This window comes from Neolamprologus multifasciatus, chromosome 18, assembly GCF_963576455.1.
Source record: "Neolamprologus multifasciatus chromosome 18, fNeoMul1.2, whole genome shotgun sequence".
Lineage (NCBI taxonomy): Eukaryota > Metazoa > Chordata > Actinopteri > Cichliformes > Cichlidae > Neolamprologus > Neolamprologus multifasciatus.
In genome coordinates, this window is record NC_140456.1 from 33,304,184 (window position 1) to 33,328,635 (window position 24,452).

Sequence of the window (24,452 nt, forward strand, 5' to 3'; positions counted from 1 at the left end):
GCACTTATTAACTGCACATCAACTTCGTAACAGTTGAGACTGAACATAAAAACAACAAATAAACATAAAAACAACAAATGTCTCACATTTTGTCGTTGCTGCAAAATGTTGTACTGCTTGAAATTCCGTCTCCACCGTTGCTCGACACTGCGTGTATAGAGCAGGAAGTGCAACAATAGAAACATAGTTGCGGGACGGCACTGTGTAGCGTTTGTCTAGGGTGTTGATCATTTTCCTAAATCCCTCGTTTTGCACAGTGTTGATGGAGCCATATCTTTGGTCAGGTGATAAGTAACAGCCTCCGTAATTTCTTTGTGCCTGCGGGAGTTTGACGGGTAAAGGGAAGCGCTGTATAAGGTTCCCGTTATTGATGTTTGGGTGGTTGACCGGGACGGATTTTCTCCCGTCACTTTCTCGTCATCCCTGACGTGCTCTCCGTTGTTTTTTCCTGCTAATTTTAGCAGCCAGCTTCTGTATCACGTGGTACAAGGCTCCGCCCATTTGTTGAGCAGGAAGACTGAGCGCTTGTTTTCATGCAGATTACGTCCCGGATCAAAATGCGGTACAATCGTCGTCTTTTTTTAAAAAATCGTTGTCATTTGGAAATGCGATCGCACATAAGTATGAATCGAGATCGCGATTTTCTAACGATTAATCGTGCAGCCCTAGTCTGAGGGGGAAAAAGACAAAAAAAATTAAGAGGCTTATTTATATAGTTTAGAACAATGCTGTGAAAAACACTTTTTAAGCTTAATGATGTAATGCAAAAGAATATGAACATAACATAAGAATTTAGTGATTCCTTTATCAATTCGATTCCTTATTGGTTCTCATATCGATTCTCATTGACTGAGCTTAGAGAGTCACCATCATCACTAAGCAGCATATCAAAGGCACTGCATTCATGACCTGTGGGTCAAATGTTTGTGCATGTTGGAGGTGTTTCCCCTCTTTGCTGAGATCAGTGTTGGGGCCATTACTCATTATACACAGAACCCTTTTCTTACAGGTAATGCATTATGTTACTGGAGAAAGTAATTTCTTACACTACTCATTACTTTACTTTCATGTTACTCTGTAAATCGACCTGAAACACACCGTCTCTTAATTACCATGGCAGGTATAGAAATCTATAGAAGTCTATCCAATGAATGCTCCATATCTCCATGTTCATATTAATATAAATTTTCAGGTGCAAGATTCCCAAGATGTCATCAAAGATGGGCGGATTCGAGTGGTCTTCAGTGTGCCACACGAGCCACAGCTGGAGCCCTTAATCCAGAACCAACACGTAAGACGAGCTTTCGAGTCATTCTGTGGATACGTACGTTTAGTTTTGCGAGTTTTCTCCACTCACCTTATACGTTTTTGTGTGTCGTGTAGAAATACAGCGTGAAATACAGTCCTGGGTACGTTCTGGCCTCTCGTCTCGGCATCACCGGTTACCTCGTCTCGCGCTTCTCTGGAAGCATCTTCATTGGTAGAGGCTCTAAGAAGAAGTGAGTGTTTATGTAGAAATGCCAAAAGGATATCTGCAGTGAGCTGTTGTTGGCATCACGTCACGTGTTCAGGTACAGTCCTTGTCTGAGCTTTCAGTCTTCTTCACTGTGTCCAGTCCCTGTGGGGAGCAAAGAGCTAACGTTGGCCTGAACCTGAAGTTCAACAAGAAGAACGAGGAAGTTCCCGGATACACCAAGAGAACTGAAAAAGAGTGGCTCTACTCTGCTGCTGTGGAGGAACTGCTGGCTGAATACCTGGACAGGTAAAACAAACGAGTCGTTTTGAAAACCGCTGTTCTTTAACTCATGTATTAATGTTCGGTTATCCTATGAATTGAATGAAGCGTTTACAAATGATGGTGCGGTTGTGTTTTTTTGTAGATTCTCAGAGGTATTCAATACAGTGGCCAGAAACAGTCACGACGATGTTTTCTATGAAGACGACATTTGGCCTGGAGAAGACCAGAATGGGTAAAACGGACGGCATATACTTAGACGCTTCAGCCATGTGCGCCCTGGCCTTATTTAGTCCCCTGCCACGGTTGCATTCACTCCATCCTGCTGGGAAAAAACTTGTTTAGGGATCATAGATGTGTATAAAAGATGGACGTAGCTTACAGGTCTTAAAAGTGTAGCTGATGCTGAGGTGTCTAAAAGCTGTATTCCTTCTTGTGGCCATCAGGTGGCGACATCTCTAGCTACATAAAGAAGTCTGTGTGAAATTGTCCTCTTTTAAAATGCATTTCTAGTTTAAATTCACACTGAATAAGCTATGAAGTTCATCTTTTGATATCCATGAGAGTAAAAAAAGAAGGGGATGCTTTACAGCATATCCTGCCTGATATGATCTTACTTGGTGTCTCATTTGTCAGCTGGATCACCTTTGGTTTCAAAACAGCAAGATAGTAAAGTTCTCAGCATAAAGCTTCACCCGCGGGTGATGACGAGGAGTTGTCATCTTTGTTCTTGCACCAATGTCTGAAGGTTGTAGATTAAATAAATGAATGACTAAATTACTTTTTTTTTTAACCCAACAGGGCAGAGAAGGTGGCAGAAATCACTTCATGGTTAAAGAGTCACCCAGTCAGCTCCATCAGCAGGGCATCCTGTGACCTCCAAGTGCTGGATGCTGCAATCGTGGAGAGGATCGAGGAAGCGGTGGAGAAGACCAAGGTGACAGCTACAGACGTCAGAAGTCAGAAATTCTTCGTGTATTCACTGTATTTCCATTCACACGCCTCTCCCTCTGTACCTTCTCCATCCCTGGCTCGCTCTCGCCGACTTAGGTGAAGAAGAGCACCAAGAAAGTCCGCGTCACAGTCAAGCCTCACCTCCTCTTCAGGGTGAGTACCTTTGGCATGCACGTATCAGCATCGTACATCGTGTCTGTAAAGAAAGGCGCTGTGGTTGTGTTATAAAAACCCCGTAGGACTGGTAACCCCATAAAGACCTGTCAGACAAAGTTTAGATGATCTAAAGCAGCAAACAACAATCATCATATGTAATATTTTTTGGAAATTCCTGTGTAGCAATAAAAAGGATTCTGCAGCTGCTTCAAGGAGGAATCCAACATAGTTGCTTAACATTTTACACACAGCTGACTCAGAACGAGTACAATCAGATGGGAAGGTTATGAAAGGAAAACATGCTGTGAACCAAGATGATGACCAACATCAGAAAATTCACGGCATCATGCCCTGGAAAAAGAAAACGCATAACAAAAAGAAATGGAGAGGACCTGTCATGTTCCTGTTGCATCAACACCGGGGTGAAAAAGGCCCGACAGCGTCTCTGCCACCTCAGACGCTTGAGAGACGTCCAACTAGGGATGGGTATCGTTTAGGTTTTATCCGATACCGGTGCCAAACCGGTACTTCTGAAACGGTGCCGGTGCTTAAACGGTGCTCAAACCGGTGCTTAAAGAATGGAGAACACAAAATTGGTCCAAAAACCTCTCATGTTCAGCTGTTTTTTTGTAAAAAGATAACAATGTTAGCCTTTTCTGCAGCTATGGGGCATATATGGTATCACTCTTGGCTGGAAGCAGCTTAAACAATGGAAAAAACACAAACTTTGTCCAAAAACCTCTCATGTTTAACTGTTTTCCACTTTTTCTTCGGTCATTTTAGCCTTTTTGGCCAGGGTGAAGGGAGTATCTGACATCAAACAAGAAGACAGCCGCATGTAGCTATGATGGTGTTTGCTAGTTCACGTTACATGCATTAATTTAATAACGCGGTTAGCCTACTCAACGTAAATTACACACGAACAACATTAAGCTACTCACGCAGAGAAGAACGGCTGCTGCTGCATCATCATTTCTGCTACACTGGCAGGGCTAGGTTCATCGGATTTAAAGTGTGACCTCCTTTGACAGTATCAGCTTAAAGCACTTGTTGCAGGCTGCTGAGTTAGCGTCTTTTGCTGTGAAGTACAGCCAGACTTTTGACCGCTTTGCCTTGGGCATTTTTAATCTGTAGCTCTGCTCTAAAAGAACGTACGTACCTGGACCCGCCTACTATCCTCGAAACGTAAAATGATTGGCTAGAATCTAAAGTGTATCATTCCATACCAGTTGGTGGCGGTAATGCACCTTTCAGTTGTTTGCCAACCGCCAATAGAAATGTAAGGAAGAAGAAAGTGTATCACAGCTCAGGAAAATAAAGCACCGAAATGTGCAATGCTTTTCAGTCTGGTTACTACCGTTTATGTCAGAACCGGTGCCATGATGGCACCGGATACCGGTACCCATCCCTAGTGATCACAGAGATGATGCTGGGTGTGCTGTGCTCCACGCAGTCACGACCGGGGTTGTGGGTCAGACTCTGTATGGTTTATGGTTATATGTGTGAGTGTGCGTTCTCAATTCACCCTGATTGTTTGTGAGCTAATATTTGAAATGACACTGAAACAGCCAGCAGCCAAATGTCCCATTACTTTTGAACCCCTGGCATTTTCCTGCAGTGCGTTTAAGGATGTTTGCCACACAGTCTCTCTCTTTTTTATTTCCCTAATCAGTTAATTTAAAGATCAATGGCAGATCAGTTGATAACATTAATAAAAATCTGTGTGCAGCCCTTGGAGCAGCAGCAGGGTGTAGTTCCAGACCCGGACGCAGAATATCGTCTGTTTGACAGAGTCATCAACATCAGGGAGAGCTTCACCGTCCCGCTGGGACTCAGAGGGACGATCATCGGCATTAAAGGAGGTGAGGACACCCGTCATCCGTCATTGTCCTCATATGCAAAGTCTGCACATATCAAGGGTAACACACAAGAGCGTGATTAACAGTATATCTGTCTGTTTCTTTAGCGGAGCGCGAGGCAGAGGTTCTCTATGAAGTGCTGTTTGATGAAGAATTTGCTGGAGGTCTCAACATCAGGTAACCATGAGTGTGCTGCTGTATGTAACTAGTGTTGGGAATGGTCAGTTCTAAACAATTCCCAATTTACAAACATGAAATGGGAGGACATTTGATTTTGCTTCTAGTGCCAGATCACATACTTTACTCTATTACACACTAGGGGTGGGGGAAAAAATGGATACTGTGTAGCATGGTGATATTTTGTTTGCTAATAATGTATCGATACAGGGACAGCAGAAATCGATACTTTGTTACAAAAAGGTTTTTGTGCTCTGACTTCAGAGCATGTTGATCCTTTTTCTGAGCAAGAATCCTGACATTCCTTCACTGTCCAAATGTGTTTAACTTGTTTTGGCAGCAATAAACATGACAGTTTACTTATTTTAATTTAAGACATGTTTTATTTTAATTAAGTTTAAAACTTTTTTATTTAATGTAAAATTATATTTGGTTTTAATTTACTTTCAAATTCTTCAGTTGCTGAAGGGGCTGCATAGTTTTCATAAACTGCATAGTTCAGAATAGCTATAATTGTACCAGATGGTTGATTCAGTTAAGTTGGACTAGACTGTAATACAAACCGTTCAGTTTGTCAACAATAAAACTGAAATGAGAGAAAGACTGAGTGTGAGACTTTGATATTAGAGAAAATGAATATTGATAAAGTTTACCTTTATGTACAGAATCTGAATATCGCAAAATATTTTAAAAAATTGCAATAATATCGTATCGTGCGTTAAGTATTGTGATAATATCGTATTGTGGGATGTATGGTGATTCCCACCTCTATTACCCACTGAGCTGCAGGGGAAGAGCAGACAGGTCTTTGCTGCCTGTTGTTAATGTTAGTCATAGCTTGCACATGAACGCTCACCTGGATGGCAGGAGTAATCATCCGTTAATGGTTCCCAACAGTTGTTTAAAGCAGATTTGTTAAGCAAAAATTCTAGATGGTTGTTCAAACAGATTCCCCAAGTAGTTTGTTCACTGCACACAAACACCGTGTGAGCAGATCACAGGCCAGATCAGTGTGTCCTCCTCCAAAGCAACTCTGAATGGATAAAAGTGTTCGTTTGTCTTAAAGTCACAGTCACCCTGAAACTAATAGCTCATGGCTCAGTGTTAGATAGCTAACTAAGCTTAATTAAAACCTACTGTTACTTTGACAATAATTGACAAGATTTTTTTCTTCTTTGACTAAATTACTACGTCATACCTTCAACTTCAGTGTTCAGTTTCTTTACACCAGACAGAAAAAGCTGCAGAGTGCACAGGCTTTTACAAAACTGTTACATGAAGCACAAGAAGAGGGTAAAACACAAAATCATGTCCATAACAGGACACTGTTGGAGTGAAGGTGTTCCTCTTTACAGCAGACTGTAACAGCTTGTGTGCTTCCTCAGGTGTGCATCTTCTCGTTGTTACCGCCTCCCTCCCTGCGCCCTGATCAACCTTTCCCACGGAGCCCGGGTTGATCACACCGGCCACAAACTCACCGCCATCGTCAAACCGCAGCCTGCCACTGGCGGCAACTTCAGCTCGTACCGGCAGCTGGCAGGCCTAAACCACTCTCCTCGTTCGCCTTTTATCCCCACACAGGTAGGAGGGATATGCACACAGTAGATTCATGTACAAGTTATTCCCCAGTTTGGAATAGTGGAAATGATTTGGAATTTCCATAGTTTCACCTAAATCCCTCGTCTTTCTCCTCTTTCACTGTTCCAACTCCTTTTTATTTGTAGCATAACAACAAACATGGCGTGGCGAAGGCGGCCTCACAGGGCAACAGGAGCTCTCCCTCAAAAGGTTCCATCCAAAAGCACCAGGTCAGGGTAAGAGCAGGTTTGGCTCCATTTGGCCCGACTGTTATAGTCTCTCAACAATGTGTGATATGACTGTTTATACATACGTCGTTCTCTCCATCCAGAACAAAGAGGAGTACAGTAATGTGTGGCAGTCTCTGCAGAACACCGGGCCTCCTAACAAGCCTCCTGCTCACTGGCACAACAATGTAAGTTTTCAGTGAAACAGACACCAGCTTTTTAGATTCCTCTAAAAATTCTCTCTCACTTTCCCAGGAGTCCAGCAGGAATTTTAAGAAAACCCCAGTAATGCTGAGAAATATTTACTGTATTGTCCTTATTTTAGTTCAAGTGAACTTGTAATGGTTTCAAGTAAATAACCACATACTTTCACAAACCAGACTGAACCTTATAGATGTGATACAGAAACTCCTCCATGAATCCTGATGTAATTGCTTCAGGATTTAACAGTGAAGTGACACAGGCACTTAGGAACTTTGTTTTTATATAGGAATTTAACCAGAATACAAAGAGTGCTCTGGTGATGTTCCTTATTTATATTATATAAAGTCATTACACTGGCTCCCTGTAGCTCAGAGAATAGACTTTAAAGTGCTGTTATTAGTTTATAAATCTTTGAATGGGTTAGCACCAGAGTACATTAGGGATCTGCTATCATGGTACAAACCATCTAGATCAGTCAGGTCCTCCAGCTCTCGTTTACTGACCGAACCAGAACTAAACATGGAGAAGCAGCTTTTAGTTTCTATGCTCCTCACATCTGGAGCACACTATCGGGAGAATGCAAAGCTGCAGAGACACTGAACTCTTTTAAGTCTAAAATTAAAACTTACTTATTTAGACTTTCTTATGAGTAACTGATTATTGTCTTGATTATTGTTTTATTGTAAATGCTTTCTTGTATTTTACTTTTATAGTGTTTTATGTTTTATTTTTTCTGTTTTATTTTAATCATGTAAAGCACCTTGAATTGCCTTGTGCTGAAAGTGTCCTATACAAATAAAATTGCCTTATTTCAATTCAATTCAATTTTATTTATATAGCGCCAAATCACAACAAAGGTCGCCTCAAGGCGCTTCATAGATACAGAGAAAAGCCCAACAATCATATGACCCCCTATGAACAGCACTTTGGCGACAGTGGGAAGGAAAAACTCCCTTTTAACAGGAAGAAACCTCCGACAGAACCAGGCTCAGGGAGGGGCGGGGCCATCTGCTGTGATTGGTTGGGGTGAGAGAAGGAAGACAGGATAAAGACATGCTGTGGAAGAGAGACAGAGGTTAATAACAGATATGATTCAATACAGAGAGGTCTGTTAATACATAGTGAGTGAGAAAGGTGACTGGAAAGGAAAAACTCAATGCATCATGGGAATCCCCCGGCAGCCTACGTCTATTGCAGCATAACTAAGGGAGGATTCAGGGTCACCTGGTCCAGCCCTAACTATATGCTTTAGCAAAAAGGAAAGTTTGAAGCCTAATCTTAAAAGTAAAGATAGTGTCTGTCTCCTGAATCCAAACTGGAAGCTGGTTCCACAGAAGAGGGGCCTGAAAACTGAAGGCTCTGCCTCCCATTCTACTTTTAAATACTCTAGGAACAACAAGTAGGCCTGCAGAGCGAGAGCAAAGTGCTCTAATAGGGTGATATGGTACTACAATTTCACTACTAATTCTTGAATTACGCTTTTAAAACAATAGTTTTAAAAAAGTGTTTTGGATTCTAGGAAGGACATCCCCAGCAGGGGAAGAACCAGCCCGCCAACAAATCTGTGAGTAGACGCGTCAGCAGAACAGCTGTTTCTGTTGTGCACGATTGGTTAAGTTTATCATGTTAAATTCATCAGTTTTTATTTTTGTGTAGCAGAGGTTTGTTATTGGTTTTCACACGTTCATGTTAACAGCGACGTGCGTTTGCATGAATTGCTCCGTGTTGTATTTGCGTGGAATGGATTAGAATTGATGATGTGTGTATCGTTCACAGACCCCACCTGCTGGCATCAGACTGTTGAAGAAAAATGAAGATGTCAGCTCCTTTATTCCCTCACACAATACAGCCAATAAGGTGCAGAAACACAAATCCTTCTTTGGACTTTTGCCTGTTTTTGGTTTTTCAGAGTTATCTCTGGTCAGAATCTCGTACCCTGAACGAGGCGATGATTTACAGTTGCTTTACTTTTTCTTACTCAGGCTGAAACACAATTTGAGGACCTCATTGCTAATCTAAAAATCTCCAAGGGTAACCAGCAAACCCCACCCCCTCCTGCCCCTCCACAAGGAGGTGACAGCCAGCCAGATGGCCCATTATCCCCACAGTCTTTTGCCATGGTAAATGTGTGGTGAAGCAGAAATAAGAGGAACCTCTTACCACTTAAAGCCTAATGTGAATGATCATGTGTGGTTTGTCGCTATAGAAGGGAACCCTGGTGCTGAAGGAGATGCTTAAAATTGACAGCACCGGAACAGGAAGTCAATCTCCTCAAGAGACGTCAAACAGCACCCCCCCTGCTGGCCAGCAGCAGAACAGGAGACGATCGTCAAAGAAACTCGGTACCTTAGTGATTTCTAAATCCCAGGCAAATTTCTTCTGTGTTCTCCTCCTCATGATCATTACTTTCTCCCTCCAGCTGCAAAAATAAACGTCCCGCACGGCGACGCGCCCGTGTTGCCTTCTCCGGCACCTGCTGCCTCTGCCAACACCCTGCTGGGCAGTAAGGTGTCAGAGCTGGCCTGCATCTGTGGGGCTTTAGGTATGGCGCCGCCTGACTTCAGCTTCATACGCAACAGACAGGTAACATGCTCATCACACTTTTTTCTACTCTGCGTTTCCCACTTTCACAAGTGCCCCACTCTGAATCATTTCCGTTAACACGACGCAGGGTCTGGTGGTGTGTCAGGTGAAACTGTCCAACGGGTTGATGGTTCATGGCCCACAGTGCCAGTCAGAACACGATGCCAAGGAGAAAGCTGCTTTCTTTGCACTTCAGAGACTGGTATGCACACACAAACGCAGATATTTGATTCACAAGTGTGAGAGGCTGAACTTTGTAACCAATGAGATAAACATTAAATGTGTTACTGACCCTCTGTGTATCTGTAGAACTCACTCGGGTCAGGCTTCCCCCTCCCACCTCCTCTGTACACAGGAGTGGGTCAGATACGACCTCCCCACATGGGAGCTGTCTTCAACCAACAAGGTGAGTCTGTCTTTCTTTAAGGTCTCATCAAGGTCTCGGGGTGGCTGTAGCTCAGGTGGTAGAGCAGGTCATCTACTGATCGGAAGGTTGGTGGTTCGATCCCTGGCTTCCCCAGTCTGCATGCCAAATATCCTTGGGCAAGATACTAACCCCAAATTGCTCTCCGATGCATCCATCGGAGTATGAATGTGTGTGTGAATGTTACTTAGAAAGCACTTAGGAAAAATGTGCTTGTGCGAATGGGTGTGAATGGGTGAATGTACAAGTTGTGTACAGCGCTTTGAGTGCTCAGAAAGAGTAGAAAAGCGCTATATAAGAACCAGTCCATTTACCATTTACCATCAATGAATTTAGAAACATCAGTTTAACGTGTTCCATAGTGTAGTGCCAAATTAAACATACAGAGCTAGGGCTGTTCGATATAACGATGTATATCGGAGGACGATATGAAAATGTCTGTCGTTTCATTTTACGCTATCATTTGTTTCATGGTGTCGCAAAATAAACTGTTTACGGTAATATTTTTTCATCGTTTTGATGGTCGCTGTAGAATTTCTTAAAGTTCTCTCTTTCTCTTATATTTAATATAACCACACTACGGAGGGACTAGCGACTGGTTTAATGCGTAGTCCTTAGCAACGACGATGGTAAAACCATTGTGGGGCTCTGCCGTCCGCTTGTTTATTTTCCACATAAACATTTCACAATAAAGGTGTAGATCCTGTTGAGATTTTTCAAAATAAACTGAAACACGTGAAAGAGTATACAGAGTGTTTACGGACGAGAGGCCAAAAATGCTCAAAAATAAACGTCAATTCAATTCAATTCAATTCAATTTTATTTATATAGCGCCAAATCACAACAAAAGTCGCCTCAAGGCGCTTCATAGATACAGAGAAAAACCCAACAATCATATGACCCCCTATGAGCAGCACTTTGGCAACAGTGGGAAGGAAAAACTCCCTTTTAACAGGAAGAAACCTCTGGCAGAACCAGGCTCAGGGAGGGGCGGGGCCATCTGCTGTGATTGGTTGGGGTGAGAGAAGGAAGACAGGATAAAGACATGCTGTGGAAGAGAGACAGAGGTTAATAACAGATATGATTCAGTGCAGAGAGGTCTGTTAATACATAGTGAGTGAGAAAGGTGACTGGAAAGGAAAAACTCAATGCATCATGGGAATCCCCCGGCAGCCTACATCTATTGCAGCATAACTAAGGGAGGATTCAGGGTCACCTGGTCCAGCCCTAACTATATGCTTTAGCAAAAAGGAAAGTTTGAAGCCACGTTAGAACAGGCTTTTTCTCGCAGCATGCCATGTCATAAATACTCGCAAAAAAAACTGCGGCTGTTTCAACTTATGTAACACTGGACTCCAGGTACACGACGCCCAGCTGAAAACACGTCGAGTTCCCCGAGATTCACAGAATTTACAGAAAATGTAAAATTTTTGTGATTTTTTTTTTTTTTTTTTTTTTTTTTTTTTTTTAATATCGTTGTGGGGACGATAAATATATCGGACATGAGATTTTGATTATCGCCCTATACAGAGCTCCTCAGTGTGGTGAACCCTTGTGACAGGGGATGAATTAATAGTTGCAGCATTCATATCAAATTTTTTAAGCCTTAAAAATGATCTATTTCAATCTTAGGAGTATGCTCTTGTTTTCCAGGTGGTGTGCTGTTGCCCCCACAGGGTTACGGTCCTGCTCCTCTCTGGGGAATGACGGTGCCTCCTCAACACCACCAAAACCAGCCATTCTACGGGCCACCGGGGACTTTCCCTGGCGCTGCGCGCCCCCAGCCTGCAACGACACTGCCCATTGGCTCACACAACCAGTTCATCCCCTTACAGGTAACACATAAGCCCTTTTTCCATAAGGACCTACTTGGATCGGTTCGACTTGTTTTACCATTACAATTGAGGATCACCTAGTGTGCTTAGGCTCATTATAGCATCATGGCGGAGCGTCCTGTAACGCCATTTGTATGCAACACGGATGATACAACAAAGGTGGGCGTCTAGGCGATGTTGTACCTGCTGCTCGATTTGTGGCTTTTCGTCAGACTCCGATTGCGGATTTGATATTTGTGAAGGAAGTGCCCTCACGACTCATTGACGCCAATAATTTGCCAATTGGTGGCATGCAACAATTGTTGGTAGTAGCAGGTACCACCAACTAACAGAAAACCCTGAAAACTGTGTCGAGCCGACCACAGGAGGTGCTAATGGAAAAAGGTTAATACAGCGTTCCCATTTATCTTTTCCTGTGCAGACGTAGGCCAGGTTGGTAACTCAGCTTTCTGTTTATCTTTCACCTTGTCAGGTGACTAAGAAACGAGTGTCGGCAAATAAAAGGAACCAGGAAACTCGAGAGTTTTACAGCGCTGCCCAAACTGTTGCTAAGAACCAAGCGCAGAAATCCCAGAACCAGCCAACTGGCCAATTGCAAGGTCAGACTGAACCGCAGAGCGTTAAAATCCACCAACAAGCTGCTAACTGCGACCTCTCCTCTGGTGACTCCACGACGACGGGGGCGGCACTGCATACACCACCTAGGCAAACCATGCCAGCAACAGGCCACACCCCCAGCTCTGCCTCCAAGAGACGGCAAAGGAAGCTAGCAGTCAACTTTGAGGCAGCTAAAGTCTCAGAATCATGAGCTGAGGTGTGTGTGTGTGTGTGTGTGTGTGTGTGTATGTGTGTGAATGGCTGACTCAGCATTCCTGATCAAAATCTCATCGATGTGAAAGTCACGCAGCATTACAGAGCCGAGAGCAGCTTCAGACGAGCCTTTTTATTTTTCAGCAATGAAACGTGTGAATCTGCTTCACTGCTCAGCTTGCAGACAGGAGATGAGGTCTGTGCCACATTATTGTAGTTCCCCACTAAAGGAGGTTTATTACAGCTCGTCTTTTCTTTGTAGCACCAACTTTGTACTCGCCCAGTCAGTGCTGAGGCTGAGTTCCAAAGCGACCCCTCGGACTACAGACCACAAGCGAAGTACTGATTTTCATGATCATTTATTATACTAAAATTAACGTGTTTTATCCACGATACAGCTCTGTGTCCACCTGTCTTGAACCTCAGTCATGCAGGCCTAAATGCTGGTTAGCTCGGGGAGAGTCACAGCAGCCTGCCAGTGATCTGTTTGCCTGTTTGCAGCCAGTTTCACTCTGGCAGCTGTCAGCAACCACTCACCAAGAGGCTGCAGAATACACACTTTCCCCGAGCAAACGTCAGCTCCCGGACACATCTTCTGGGGGCCTTTTCTAACTACTTGTGTTTGTTGCTTTTGTTGGACTCTCAGCAGTGATTGTTGTGACTACAGTCTTATGTTAGACAAAAAGAAACGCCTAAAGTCATACACACGAACCCCCAATAGTAATAAAGCGCCAGCTTTGTTCACCTGCTCGAGCAGAGAACATTACGTCTCCACAGGAGCAGATTTGGAAGCAGTCTTGTGACTACATTTCATTTTGAGTGGTTAAGAAAACCTCGTGCTGAAGTGAGACGCTGCCTTAAAAAGGGAATGATTTCTTTCTTTCTTTTTGATTAAGAGGACCTTTGACATAACTCTAAAAACATGCATCACTGAGAGCATTTCATATTTCCTTGAGTGGGCATTAACAGTGAACAGCCTGTAGAGTTGGACTCCTCTGACGCTCTCAGTCTTCCTTCCCAGCTGAGAGGTTTTCAGACTCCAGGTGTTGCTGGATGAGACTTCATGGACTGAGAAAAGACGTCTGAGTGCAGCAGGTTCAACCCTCCTCTGTTAGCATGGTGTGCAGGTCCCAATAACATGTGACGTGGACCTTGTTCTCAGGGACATGTAGCTGTGGTAGAAGCCCCCATTGCATACATCACATTTTTAAACAAGTTTATGCAGAAATCTGGGCCTTCTGTTGTTGCTACAGCCATTCATGCCATCATAGAGCAGCTCGATCCTGTTTGGAAGGTGATGTTTTATTGTTTCTGGGGTTTGGTCATCGTTGTTCACACACCGCCTTTTATTTACTTCAGGCTCATCGTTTTCTTTCTTTTTTTAAAGACTTTTCATGCTTTAACAGCACCTAGAAACAAGACGACTAAATTCACACCACCTGCACAAATGCAGAACTATGAGGAAATCCCAAATCATTTGAGTACACACACACACACACACACACACACACACACACACACACACACACTTGCCACTGCAGAGCTGTTTAACACCAGCACAGATAGTTTCACACACCTGATTTTTCTCTTGGGCTCTGCTGGACCTGCAGGAGCGTTCACACTGCTACAGTCAAGAGTTTCCAAAAGCATCTTATGCTTATTATGGGTGGATTTTATCCAGGTTTAAAAAAAAAGATCTTAACCTGATTTCTTTTTGAGTCGAAATTACAATTTTATTTTTTTGGAGTGATCTACTGAAGATGTTTATTTGATTAGGGCTGTATGTCTTGTTTATAATAAGGAGCCTGCTCATTTCTGTGCCAGTTACTATTGAAATTCTTTGGTTTACAGTCGCCTTTTTATCCAACTTTAATAATTATCTGTGCACAGTGTTAATTTTACACCTCTTGTGAATATGGAATGTCTTGAAATTTATCGATGTCGTCATCAAATATCTGTTTGACCCACGTTGTAGTGATTGTTTTATTTCAAGGTTTATTTCACTGTGATAGTCGTGTTATTATTGTAGGAGCTCGTTATTAACTGTGTAGAGCACAGGCCTCACACAGCTGATGACAGCTAAGCTTCAGAATCCTGATCAGGTGTCGGACCTGATATGGTCTCATTTCAGAGCGGCTTTATATCTGTCAGCGCAGCCCAAATATAAGACAGCAGTAGAGTTTTAATTGGAACATACTCGTCCGTGGAGGGAACCACGTGTCTAAGATGCTTTTGGAAACGTAGCTCGGCGCTTTTCTAAATCTGATATAGATTCTCAGCTGAGTTAGCCACTTCCACGCATCACTACATTGTCACACATAAATAATCTCACCATTTTTAAAAAGGTTTTTCTTTTTTGAACTATGGATTTTACGGACATCCTTTTTATAGACGATCTTGATATTTTTTTTTTGTAAGTAATTCGACTATCGCTTCAGTGATGTTTGTGGTAAAGCCACTGTAGACACAAATTAAATTGTACTTACCCAGACCATGTTTTGTATTTAACCGGTCCTTGTTTTGAGGGATGCAGGCTTACAGTAATTTCCCCCTTTTTTCTTTAAGACTGACGCCCTCATAGCCACCTTGGGACTGAAGTGTGTAAGGGTCTGGTGCAATAAGGGGGGAGGGGTTAAAACTCTTTTTGAAAATTGAAGCACACCTGTTTGTTTGTTTTTTTCTTTTTGTCCTCTGTTGTTGTTTTTGTGGGGGGGTACAAAGATTAAGAGAAGATGTAAAGGTAACAGAAGATGAAACGTTATGGACTTGCTGTTTTGATTCAGGAATGTCTTGTACATAACCATTTAATAAAATGAATCTTTTGTTACGACATGGCTGTGACGGTGGCTTTTTCCTTTTTGATTTTATTTTTTCGTTAAATTGAAAGAAGGCAATGCCTGAAACTTGCTTTTTTCTTAATGGCCACCAGGGTGGTACCTATAGTTGCAAGAAGGCTTTGAGTCAGTCCTACAGAAGCCCTCAGATGTGACCCACAGTAAGGACTCAGAATCACATTTACAAAATGAGAAAAGTTTAAGATGGGGAGATTATCCAGGACATTCTTAATGAGTAATAACTTGAGACTGTTATGTGTTGACCAGGGGCACATCTACAGGGGGGCAACTGCCCCTCTGCTGCCAGGAAATGGGTAATAAAGGATTGTGTGAAACTTTGAAACATCTCTGCGTGATCTCTATTAAGACAAAAGAATCAGAGAGACCGCCGATGTCTTGACACCCCCATCATGTTTTTGTGACTATTTTGTTGACTCTGTTTACATATAGGGGATTTTCATATGAAGAGGTATGTGCCACCCTGCCTCCTGCGAGGGTTTCTTCCTGTTAAAAGGAAGTTTTTCCTTCCCACTCTTGCCAAGTGCTTGCTCATAGGGGTTTGTCTGATATTGTCCCGTCTTTACCTTCCAATATAAAGTGCTCTGATGTAACTGTTGTTGTGATTTGTGGCTATATAAATAAAACAGCATTGACTTTCTTCTGTTTGTGTATAAAAATATTTTTGTAAACATTATTTTTTTAACATTTAAATAATATCAAAACTTTGCAATAAATCAGGAGTCAAAAAAGTGATATGTGTCGATTTAGTATTTTGCATTATTTTACAATCCCCCCCCAAAATCACTTCAAAAACTGAGTATGTTTACCTCAGCAAACAGTCAGCATGCCAGGTAAGAAACTGGTCTGTTTACCCTGGAGAAGGCTGTATGTCTTTATTCTAGACAGTATAAAGGTAAATTTCCGTGAAGTATTTTTATGCAACATTTGAATAACAGACTGTACAAACTGTCTGTGTGGACAGAAACGTTGCATTTGAAATTACTTGTCGGTTAAAAAAATGTTATTCCCCTTACGCTCGCTCCTCTTCTTTAGCGCCAGCTAGAAGCTGATGACAGGCCACCACAACTTGTGGACAACGAAGTATGAATGCTATAAATAATACCGTTGAACCTAACGTAATAAGCCTGTTTTGAAAATGTCCATCCATCCATTCTCTTCCACTTCCACTTATCCTTTTCAGGGGGCGCTGGAGCCTATCCCAGCTGTCATAGGGCGAGAGGCGGGGTACACCCTGGACAGGTCGCCAGTCTGTCGCAGGGCCAACACACAGGGACAGACAACCATTCACACTCACATTCATTTACACATTCACACGTAGTGACAATTTGGATTATCCAATTAACCTATCCCCACAAGCTGCATGTCTTTGGACAGTGGGAGGAAGCCGGAGTACCCGGAGGGAACCCACACAAACACGGGGAGAACATGCAAACTCCACACAGAAAGACCCCGGCCTGATGGTGGAATTGAACTCAGGACCTTCTTGCTGTGCGGCAACGGTGCTAACCACCGTGCTGCCTATAGCTGTGCTGTTGGCTCGTTGGTCTAGGCGTATGATTCTCGCTTGGGTGCGAGAGGTCCCAGGTACAAATCCCGGACGAGCCCCCTTCACATCGTTTTGAAAATGTAAGGAGTAAAAAGTACAACTATTTTCAGAAAAATTTACAGAGTAAAAGTAAAAAGTACAGCTACAGAGCCACTTAAGTACAGTAACAAAGTATTTGTACTTTGTTGATTCCTACCGCTACTACTAACATTAAGTAATTGTGAAAGATTGGGAATAGAGAAACATTTTTATGCCTGTTTTAGTGTTAGAGCCCCAACTTTACTTCTGGAGTTGACTGTTGAGGTGAGGAGGGATGAGATGGTGTTTTATTATAATGTCGGTCAGGTTGTTTCTTTCCTTCATGTTTTCACCTCTTTGGTGAAGGAGACCTCCGAAGATAAAACATAGCTATGCTCCCTCATATCTTCTTTCTGAAAGTGTTGGCACAAATTAAAATTTGCCTCCATGGCACACAAAAACCTACAAGCTTTTTTTTCCCTCTAACTTTGGCAATGTTATGTATGTTAGTAGATTCATTTTAGGTTTATGAGAATTCAAGTTTGTTGGAAATTTTTTTTACAATTACAGACAGTGAAATGGTAAAATTACTCTAATAATATATATTTATGATGACGATATTATTTATTATTATATAATCTCAAAAAATAGCTAACTGTACCTTTAAAGGTAACAGGGAAGTAATCCGAGAGAAGAGCCTGTGGTATGTCAAATTAGACCAAAATTTGACTGAAAATAAGTGGCAACATGTCTTATGAAGTGATTAATCCAGATTTGAAATTTTTGGTGGATGTCAATCTTTGTGGAGGAGGTTAGGAGAGAGGTACAACTGTGACTGTAGAACCATCTGTAAAACATGGTGGAGGCTATATTATGATTTGGAGCTGGGGATCTTGCTAAAACTGATGGAACTATAAACACTGAAAACACAGTCAGACTTTGATCCAACATGACAGTTATCCCAAACACACTGCTGGGTAGAACCCAGAGTTCAAGGTTCTAAGAGAAAACCCAACTAAAGTCAGCCAACATCCAAAGATCTTCGGTATGTCCTTCAAAACAACAACTATTTCTGAAATGACAAGAAAGCTTCCCTAAGAGAGATCAGGCTGCGCTGCTTGTGTTCACAAGCTCAACTTTTGCGTTATTTCGATGTACATTTGGATGATTTAGTACATTTCTGCGCCAATTTCCGGTTTTTCTAGCAAAAAAGAAAAAAATTGCACATCCATCCATTTTCTTGTCTAAACTTCATATAAATGAAAGATTAAATATGAATTCATATTCACACAAGTCTGGTGCTTTCAGGGGCTTTGCTGCAACAAGCCTTTTGAACTGGTGTGACCCATTACCCTGTTAGCTAACATTGTTAGCTAACATTGTTAGCTAATAGGGTAATATTAGCTAATATTTTAAAAATTCCTGATTACTAATTACTGTGACTGTTACATGTTTTAGCCTCTCATTGAGAACTACTTCTGATACGTGATGCATCTGCAAACTGCTAACTGTGGGGGAAAGAAATTGGTTAAATGTACGATTCCAAATACAAAATGCACTTCATCAAAGCTAAATGACAATGCAGCAGTTTACATAAAAAGCTGTTTTTTTGCTAGCTTACCTATGTTCTCGTTGATTCTTCTGCATGACATTTGAAGATTTTGTTGAACACATGTTGGAGGACATAAATGAGCCACAACTTAAAAAAAAAAAAAAAGCAAAAAAACCACCACGTGACATTTTATTCAGTGAGCACCAGTCAGTCAGTACAAACCGTCAGTTTTTTCCTCAGAACCTCAAGTTTTGTTTGAACAGAGACATTAAAGTCAGACAGCAGAAAAACGAGCTACGCCTCAGTGAAAGCGCGGTGGGAGGAGGCCTTCAGTCTTTTAGTGTGCTTCATACAAAACCTACAGAGTAAAAAATAAACAACACACATACATATATATATTTATATACATACATGTTCCAACCTCATACAACCAAATCTGAATGTGAGCTGACTGTTTTCACACTAGGTCCCGCTACAGTACATATTAATGTTGATGTCCACTCTAATATTGTTACTTCAAAAGAGATGTGTTAATGGTGAAGTTTTATTAAAGGACGCAGAACAAAAGAAATCGAATTTGTAGGACTAAGCTTTGAAAAAAAAAAATGGCGTAAACAAAACTGGTGGTTTTACAGCAGGGGGCATCATAGTGCAGTTAGCCTATGCAGAAGCCTTCAGTATCACCTGTACTTTTTTATTGTTGTAGTCTTATTATGCTTTAAAAAAAAAAAGATTGATGTTTTCAATATCAGATTAAAATTTAATTTTAAAAAAAGGAAGAGAACACAAGGACAAAGGCTATCTGACAGGCTACACTGTGACAGATCAAGGACGAATTTAAAAATGATTGTCCTTGTTAGTATCACTGCTTTTATATATCGCAGAGTGCAGTCGGCTAAATCCTCATAGAGCTGTAAACCTCAGTCCCAGCAGCAGTGGAAGTCAGTTGACCAAAAGGAAAACAAATCCACATCATTAGTTACACTTCGCCAACACAAGTTTGGACAGAGCTGCTGCAAATTTCCATGATGTGAATCGCCCATTCTACATTTCTAAGGTGCTCTACCAGATTGGGATCAGGTGAACTCATAGTCATCAAGAATCAGTTTGAGATTACCTGTGACCCTATCATCTGAATGTTGAAGCAGAAATCAAAACTCATCAGACAAGGCAACGTTTTTCCAGCCGGCTACTGTGAGCCTGTGTGAACTGTAGCCTCAGATTCCTGTTCTTAGCCAATAGGAGTAGCAGAGGGTGTGGTCTTCTGCTGCTGTAGCCAATCTGCTTTAATGTCATGTGTTCAGAGATGCTCTTCTACATCCTTTGTTTGTAACAAATAGCTATTTGAGTTACTGGTGTCTACCTATCATAATTTCCCATAAACCCTTGTCTCTCTAAACCCTGAAAATCCAGTAGATCAGCAGTTTCTGCAATACCAACAACCGTGCCATTCAGACTTAAACCTTTCTTTCTTTTTTCACCTTTCTTCCACATTTTGGTGTTTGTTTTAAACTTCAAGTCCAGTTGACCATGTCTCCATGCCTAAAGGCACTGAGTTAATGCCATGAGATTGATGACTAGTTTAACCAGTATATCTAATGAAGTGTCTGTTGAGTGTTTTCCCCCTGTTTGCCAAATCCCCCATTCATCCGTCATTCATCCCCGGATGTAAGAAATTAACACTCGTGCCATTTTCTGGTGACACATCAGTCATTAGTTAGTGACTAAAGTCTAAGAGATGCGTGTACAGCTGTTTCCACATGCTTCAAATGTGCTTATGTGTTTGGGAAACTTTGGTACCAGTGAACTCAAACACACATTGGTTCATTTTGACTCTCTGTCGCATACACTGACGCACAGGCTCACTAAAAGCACCAGACGTAGCGCACAATGAAAGCACGGTTTCAATATGACTATTTGAATTGACAGCCCCTGCTGTTTAAAAAAATACTGACACGTTTTTTTAATCTCCAATAAAGTACATATATGATTATGACCTCATTTTAATTTGAAGCCCTTCATTCTCACTTGGTCTTGCAGACAAATGTATGCTGTAACTGTAGCCTGTTTGATGCAGACGGCTAAGAAAAATCTAGACACGGACAGACATGTAAGACCCGCAGGCTTAACTCCGGCTTCGAGTGGGAACTAAACATGAAATCAATACAAAGAAAACTTAAAGAGGACCTACTGCTCTTCCTTTTTTGTCTTATTTTTAAGCCTAATTCTATCATATTTTTGTTGTTACAGTGTTACAAGGATGACCAAAGTTTCAAATAATGCAAAGGTTCAGTCTCTGGGCCTTTAGGGAATTTGAGAGGATCTCGTCATATCACAGTTCAGACTGTGAGTGTAAAAGTCCCGCCCACCTGCTACTGAATTCTGAATTCGGTGTTTATGAGTGGCAGCCAATCAGAAGAAACTTCTTAGAAGGGACGTGGCTGCACTGAAGTGCTTCCTCAGTATAAGATAAATACGGGTTATTTTGAATTGTGAATAAAGCAAAGTTACTCTAGCACAGTCCAAAAATAAAAATATGGAGCTGGAAATGAGTATGATAAGTCCTCTTTAAATGTGAATGCATGTTAGTGTGGGAGTGTTTCTCGGTATGTTTGCATGTGGGAGCTGAAGTACATCATTATGTGCCCGCATGTGTTTCCCATTCATGTGTCACATCTTCTACTTAGATCATGCCTGCATGTGTTTATGTGTGTTTGTTTGCTCAGTTCCTCCTTTGATGCATGTTGCCCACATATGTGTTCTCTATACACAGCACTACATAGTGGTTGGAGCAGGAGCGCACGTGCTGCCCTAACAGTCGTCCCGTCTGCAGCAGGGCAACCTGACCCGTCACCGCCATGTCCGCTGTCCTCCAGGCCTCGCAGTAGTTAGTGGTCAGACGGATGCCCGTGGTGCTGGAGCCATGCCAAACCAGCTTCTCTGGCCTATGGGAAAACGGAGAGAGACTTGGTGTGGATTTTACACAGACTGTCCCTGTGCTATAGCAGTTTAGGTAAAGATGGACAAATGGAAGATGAGAGCATTGAGGTCGACTGCAGCTTCTTTGAAGGCAGTTCACAGCAGAAAGAGCCTGTGTGTGTGAAGTTTGTACATTCTTGTGTCTGAGTTCTCCACATGGTTTTGCCTGTCCAGCTGGAAGACTGACCAGTACTTAACTTACTGGGCAGCTTTAGTTAATGTTGTCTTTGTACTTTTTGCACTGTTATACAACAGTTCAACTTTTTGCTACTCCTGTCTCCTCATTATCTAAAATTAGACAGGTGCATCATCTCCTGGTGCCTTGAGGTAAGAAGCTTCTCATTCGTGTGTTATTGGGACCAAACTGTATCCGAGAGTTACTGCTTATGAGCTCATAACATCACTCTTAGCTGATTGCTAAAAATGTCAGGCTAATGCAACACATGCCTTTGCTTTTCTGTGCTTCTTAGTTCATCACATGGCATACACTGGCACAGATTAGTGACAGTAGGGAAAAATAAAATATTTCTTTGGTTTATGACTTCATGAAATCTGCTCAATGTGGCCTGAGTTTATTGGTTTAAGAACGCTTGTTAAAGTGTGAAAAATCTCACCACTAGATGTCAGTAGAGTGCATAATCCTAGCTATGGTGGCTGCTGTAGGACAAAGTCAGCCAAAAACATAAAATTTAGAGCGTTTACCTCAGCTGTCAATGCTGGTTGAGAAATATCCACGACTATTTAGGCTGGAGGAGGCTATAAAACTTTGTCAAAGGAGTCCGATGCAAGCTCATTTCTGACCAATGACGGGGAAACTGAGGTGAGTTAGCAGCTGTTAGCAGCTGTTAGCAGCTGTTAGCTGCAGTTAGCAGCTGTTAGCTGCTGTTAGCAGCTGTTAGCTGCAGTTAGCAGCTGTTAGCAGCTGTTAGCAGCTGTTAGCTGCAGTTAGCTGCTGTTAGTCGACATTAGTGAAACTTTCCTTTAGGTGGCTCTAACACTGTTGGCCTCTGACACTTATTGAATAAACCCGTATATGATGTGAAAATGTAACCAAACTGTTTATCGGGGGGACTGATTTTTAGGACATTCGAGGCTAACATTCTTCATAACATTCATAACTGGGTGTTTAGCTGGTTCTTTGCAGCTGCCTGAACACAGGAGGGTCAGCTGTCTAAGTAATTCTGAAAATATTGGGTGTAAATAAGCAATTCAAATTTGCCTTTATGAAACCCGAATGTCTATCAGGTCTTTCCTCTTGACTGTAATGGCAATGTCCATCTTGGCTGTTGTGTTTATGGAGATGGGGCAACATGGCTGCTTTTACAAACCCACTATGTGTTTTTTGCAGATTATTTCTAAGTTTATGAGAATGGAGTCATTTGTTTGAAGACACGCTAATCACTGTATGTTTATTCTTGACTGTGCCTTTAATTAAAAATGCCTGTGACTATATATATATGTTAGAAAATTTCAGACCCCTGCAGCACTTTTCAAAAAACAGGAGAATTTATGCAGGCTGACAAAGAACATATTACCAGAACCTTCTGTGAGTTGAGGGATGGAGCAGGATTTTGGTATTTCTGATCAATTTGCCAACTGACTGAGAAAACAGTTTTTCTCTCAAACAAAAGACAACAAAAAAACTCTCCATCTTCCATCATGTTCTCATAAAAGCTTAAAAGTGCTCGTAAACGCATTTGCCAGTACCACTGATCATCTGAGTGAGAGCTGCTGTCTACATGAACATGAAATTTATGGCCTGTACGTCATACAAATCTTTCTATTCAGCATTTTAGCCCAACTGGAGCTCCTAAATTAATCATTTTTGGCAACTGGCATCATTTTTCATTCCTTTGCTACACACGCTTTCCCCTACTTCCCCCCACCCACTTACCAAGCTGAGTCACTCATTATATTGCGTCCATCAAAGGAGAAGATGGGTGTGGACGGATCAAACACGCCTCCGTTCCCAGAGAAGATGGACATCCAACTATTGAACAACACTTGACCCTGAGGGCAGGACAGGGGGAAAGAACTTGCTTAAGAAGATGCCAACTGTTAAAAATAACGTGTTTTAAATGAGAAAAACAAAACCCCAGAAAATATATCACTTCTACTTTGTGGAATAATCTGTTCTTTGTTTGAAGAAAACCACATAATGCACTCAGGGTTAAGGTTTGATATCCATGTAATTCCTTTGAATTTGGGTCTAATTTCTGATACCTAAAAATGCTACTACTAAAAATGTAGGTGCAGTGGAACAAGGAAGGAACAATACTTCCCCTTCTTAGATTATCACAACTGTTATTATAGTATGTCCTATAGAGCATACTAACTTCCCCTTCTTACAATGTTATTTCACAGTGTTACTCGGGGTTTGCAGGCTGTATTATAGAGTATCTTAAATTTCTCTTCTTACACTACTTACAAGACATAGTTTTAGGGATGGGTACCGGAAACGGTAGTAACCAGACCGAAAAGCAGCGCACATTTCGGTGCTTTTTTTTCCTGAGCTGTGATACACTTTAGATTCTAGCCAATCATTTTACGTTTCCGAGGATAGTAGGCGGGTCCAGGTACGTACGTTCTTTTAGAGCAAAGCTACAGATTAAAAATGCCCAAGGCGAAGCGGTCAAAGTCTGGCTGTACTTCACAGCAAAAGATGCAAACTCAGCAGCTGCAACAAGTGCTTTAAGCTGATACTGTGATACTGTCAAAGGAGGTAACACCTCAAATCTGATGAAACACCTGGCGACACATAGCGTTTTTTTTAAAAGCCGAGAAATGCGCCATATTTGATAGCTTGCTGCGAGACCTCACACCGAGCACATCTACTGCGGGTGTGGTGCCTGTTATCGGACCCGGAGTTAGCAACATCCCCCAAAAACCCGAAGAGGAGAGTCCTGGCCCCTAGCCCTGCCAGTGTAGCAGAAATGATGAGGATGATGATGCAGCAGCAG

General features: G+C 42.0%; 2 protein-coding genes across 7 annotated transcripts in view; one reads left to right on the forward strand and one right to left on the reverse strand.

Moving 5' to 3' along the window:
* The window catches only part of xrn1 (5'-3' exoribonuclease 1), a 27,992-nt gene extending 12,620 nt beyond the window's left edge, over window positions 1-15,372 (forward strand). The window contains exons 22-42 of one of the 4 annotated variants that reach the window (XR_014870824.1): window positions 1,193-1,291; window positions 1,384-1,499; window positions 1,616-1,762; window positions 1,881-1,970; window positions 2,537-2,672; window positions 2,786-2,842; window positions 4,575-4,707; window positions 4,812-4,881; window positions 6,267-6,462; window positions 6,606-6,695; window positions 6,791-6,874; window positions 8,410-8,454; window positions 8,667-8,747; window positions 8,873-9,010; window positions 9,097-9,232; window positions 9,310-9,473; window positions 9,562-9,675; window positions 9,783-9,879; window positions 11,551-11,732; window positions 12,205-13,637; window positions 13,670-15,372. Coding sequence is in view for 3 of the 4 variants with exons in the window: in XM_085141191.1 (XP_084997317.1) it covers window positions 1,193-1,291; window positions 1,384-1,499; window positions 1,616-1,762; window positions 1,881-1,970; window positions 2,537-2,672; window positions 2,786-2,842; window positions 4,575-4,707; window positions 4,812-4,881; window positions 6,267-6,462; window positions 6,606-6,695; window positions 6,791-6,874; window positions 8,410-8,454; window positions 8,667-8,747; window positions 8,873-9,010; window positions 9,097-9,232; window positions 9,310-9,473; window positions 9,562-9,675; window positions 9,783-9,879; window positions 11,551-11,732; window positions 12,205-12,540 (2,511 nt within the window). In the remaining variant the exon portion in view is untranslated. Of the gene's footprint in view, window positions 1-1,192; window positions 1,292-1,383; window positions 1,500-1,615; window positions 1,763-1,880; window positions 1,971-2,536; window positions 2,673-2,785; window positions 2,843-4,574; window positions 4,708-4,811; window positions 4,882-6,266; window positions 6,463-6,605; window positions 6,696-6,790; window positions 6,875-8,409; window positions 8,455-8,666; window positions 8,748-8,872; window positions 9,011-9,096; window positions 9,233-9,309; window positions 9,474-9,561; window positions 9,676-9,782; window positions 9,920-10,233; window positions 11,208-11,550; window positions 11,733-12,204 lie in introns of those variants that run through there. The other 3 variants (XM_085141191.1, XM_085141192.1, XM_085141193.1) reach the window with 3 other exon arrangements.
* The window catches only part of LOC146498433 (collagen alpha-1(XV) chain-like), a 69,571-nt gene continuing 59,392 nt past the window's right edge, over window positions 14,274-24,452 (reverse strand). For all 3 annotated transcript variants that reach the window (XM_085141196.1, XM_085141194.1, XM_085141195.1), the window contains 2 exons: window positions 23,387-23,502; window positions 14,274-21,458 (listed from right to left, as the gene is read on the reverse strand). In XM_085141196.1, the coding sequence (XP_084997322.1) occupies window positions 21,236-21,458; window positions 23,387-23,502 (339 nt within the window). In that variant the 3' untranslated portion in view covers window positions 14,274-21,235. The remainder of the gene's footprint in view (window positions 21,459-23,386; window positions 23,503-24,452) is intronic.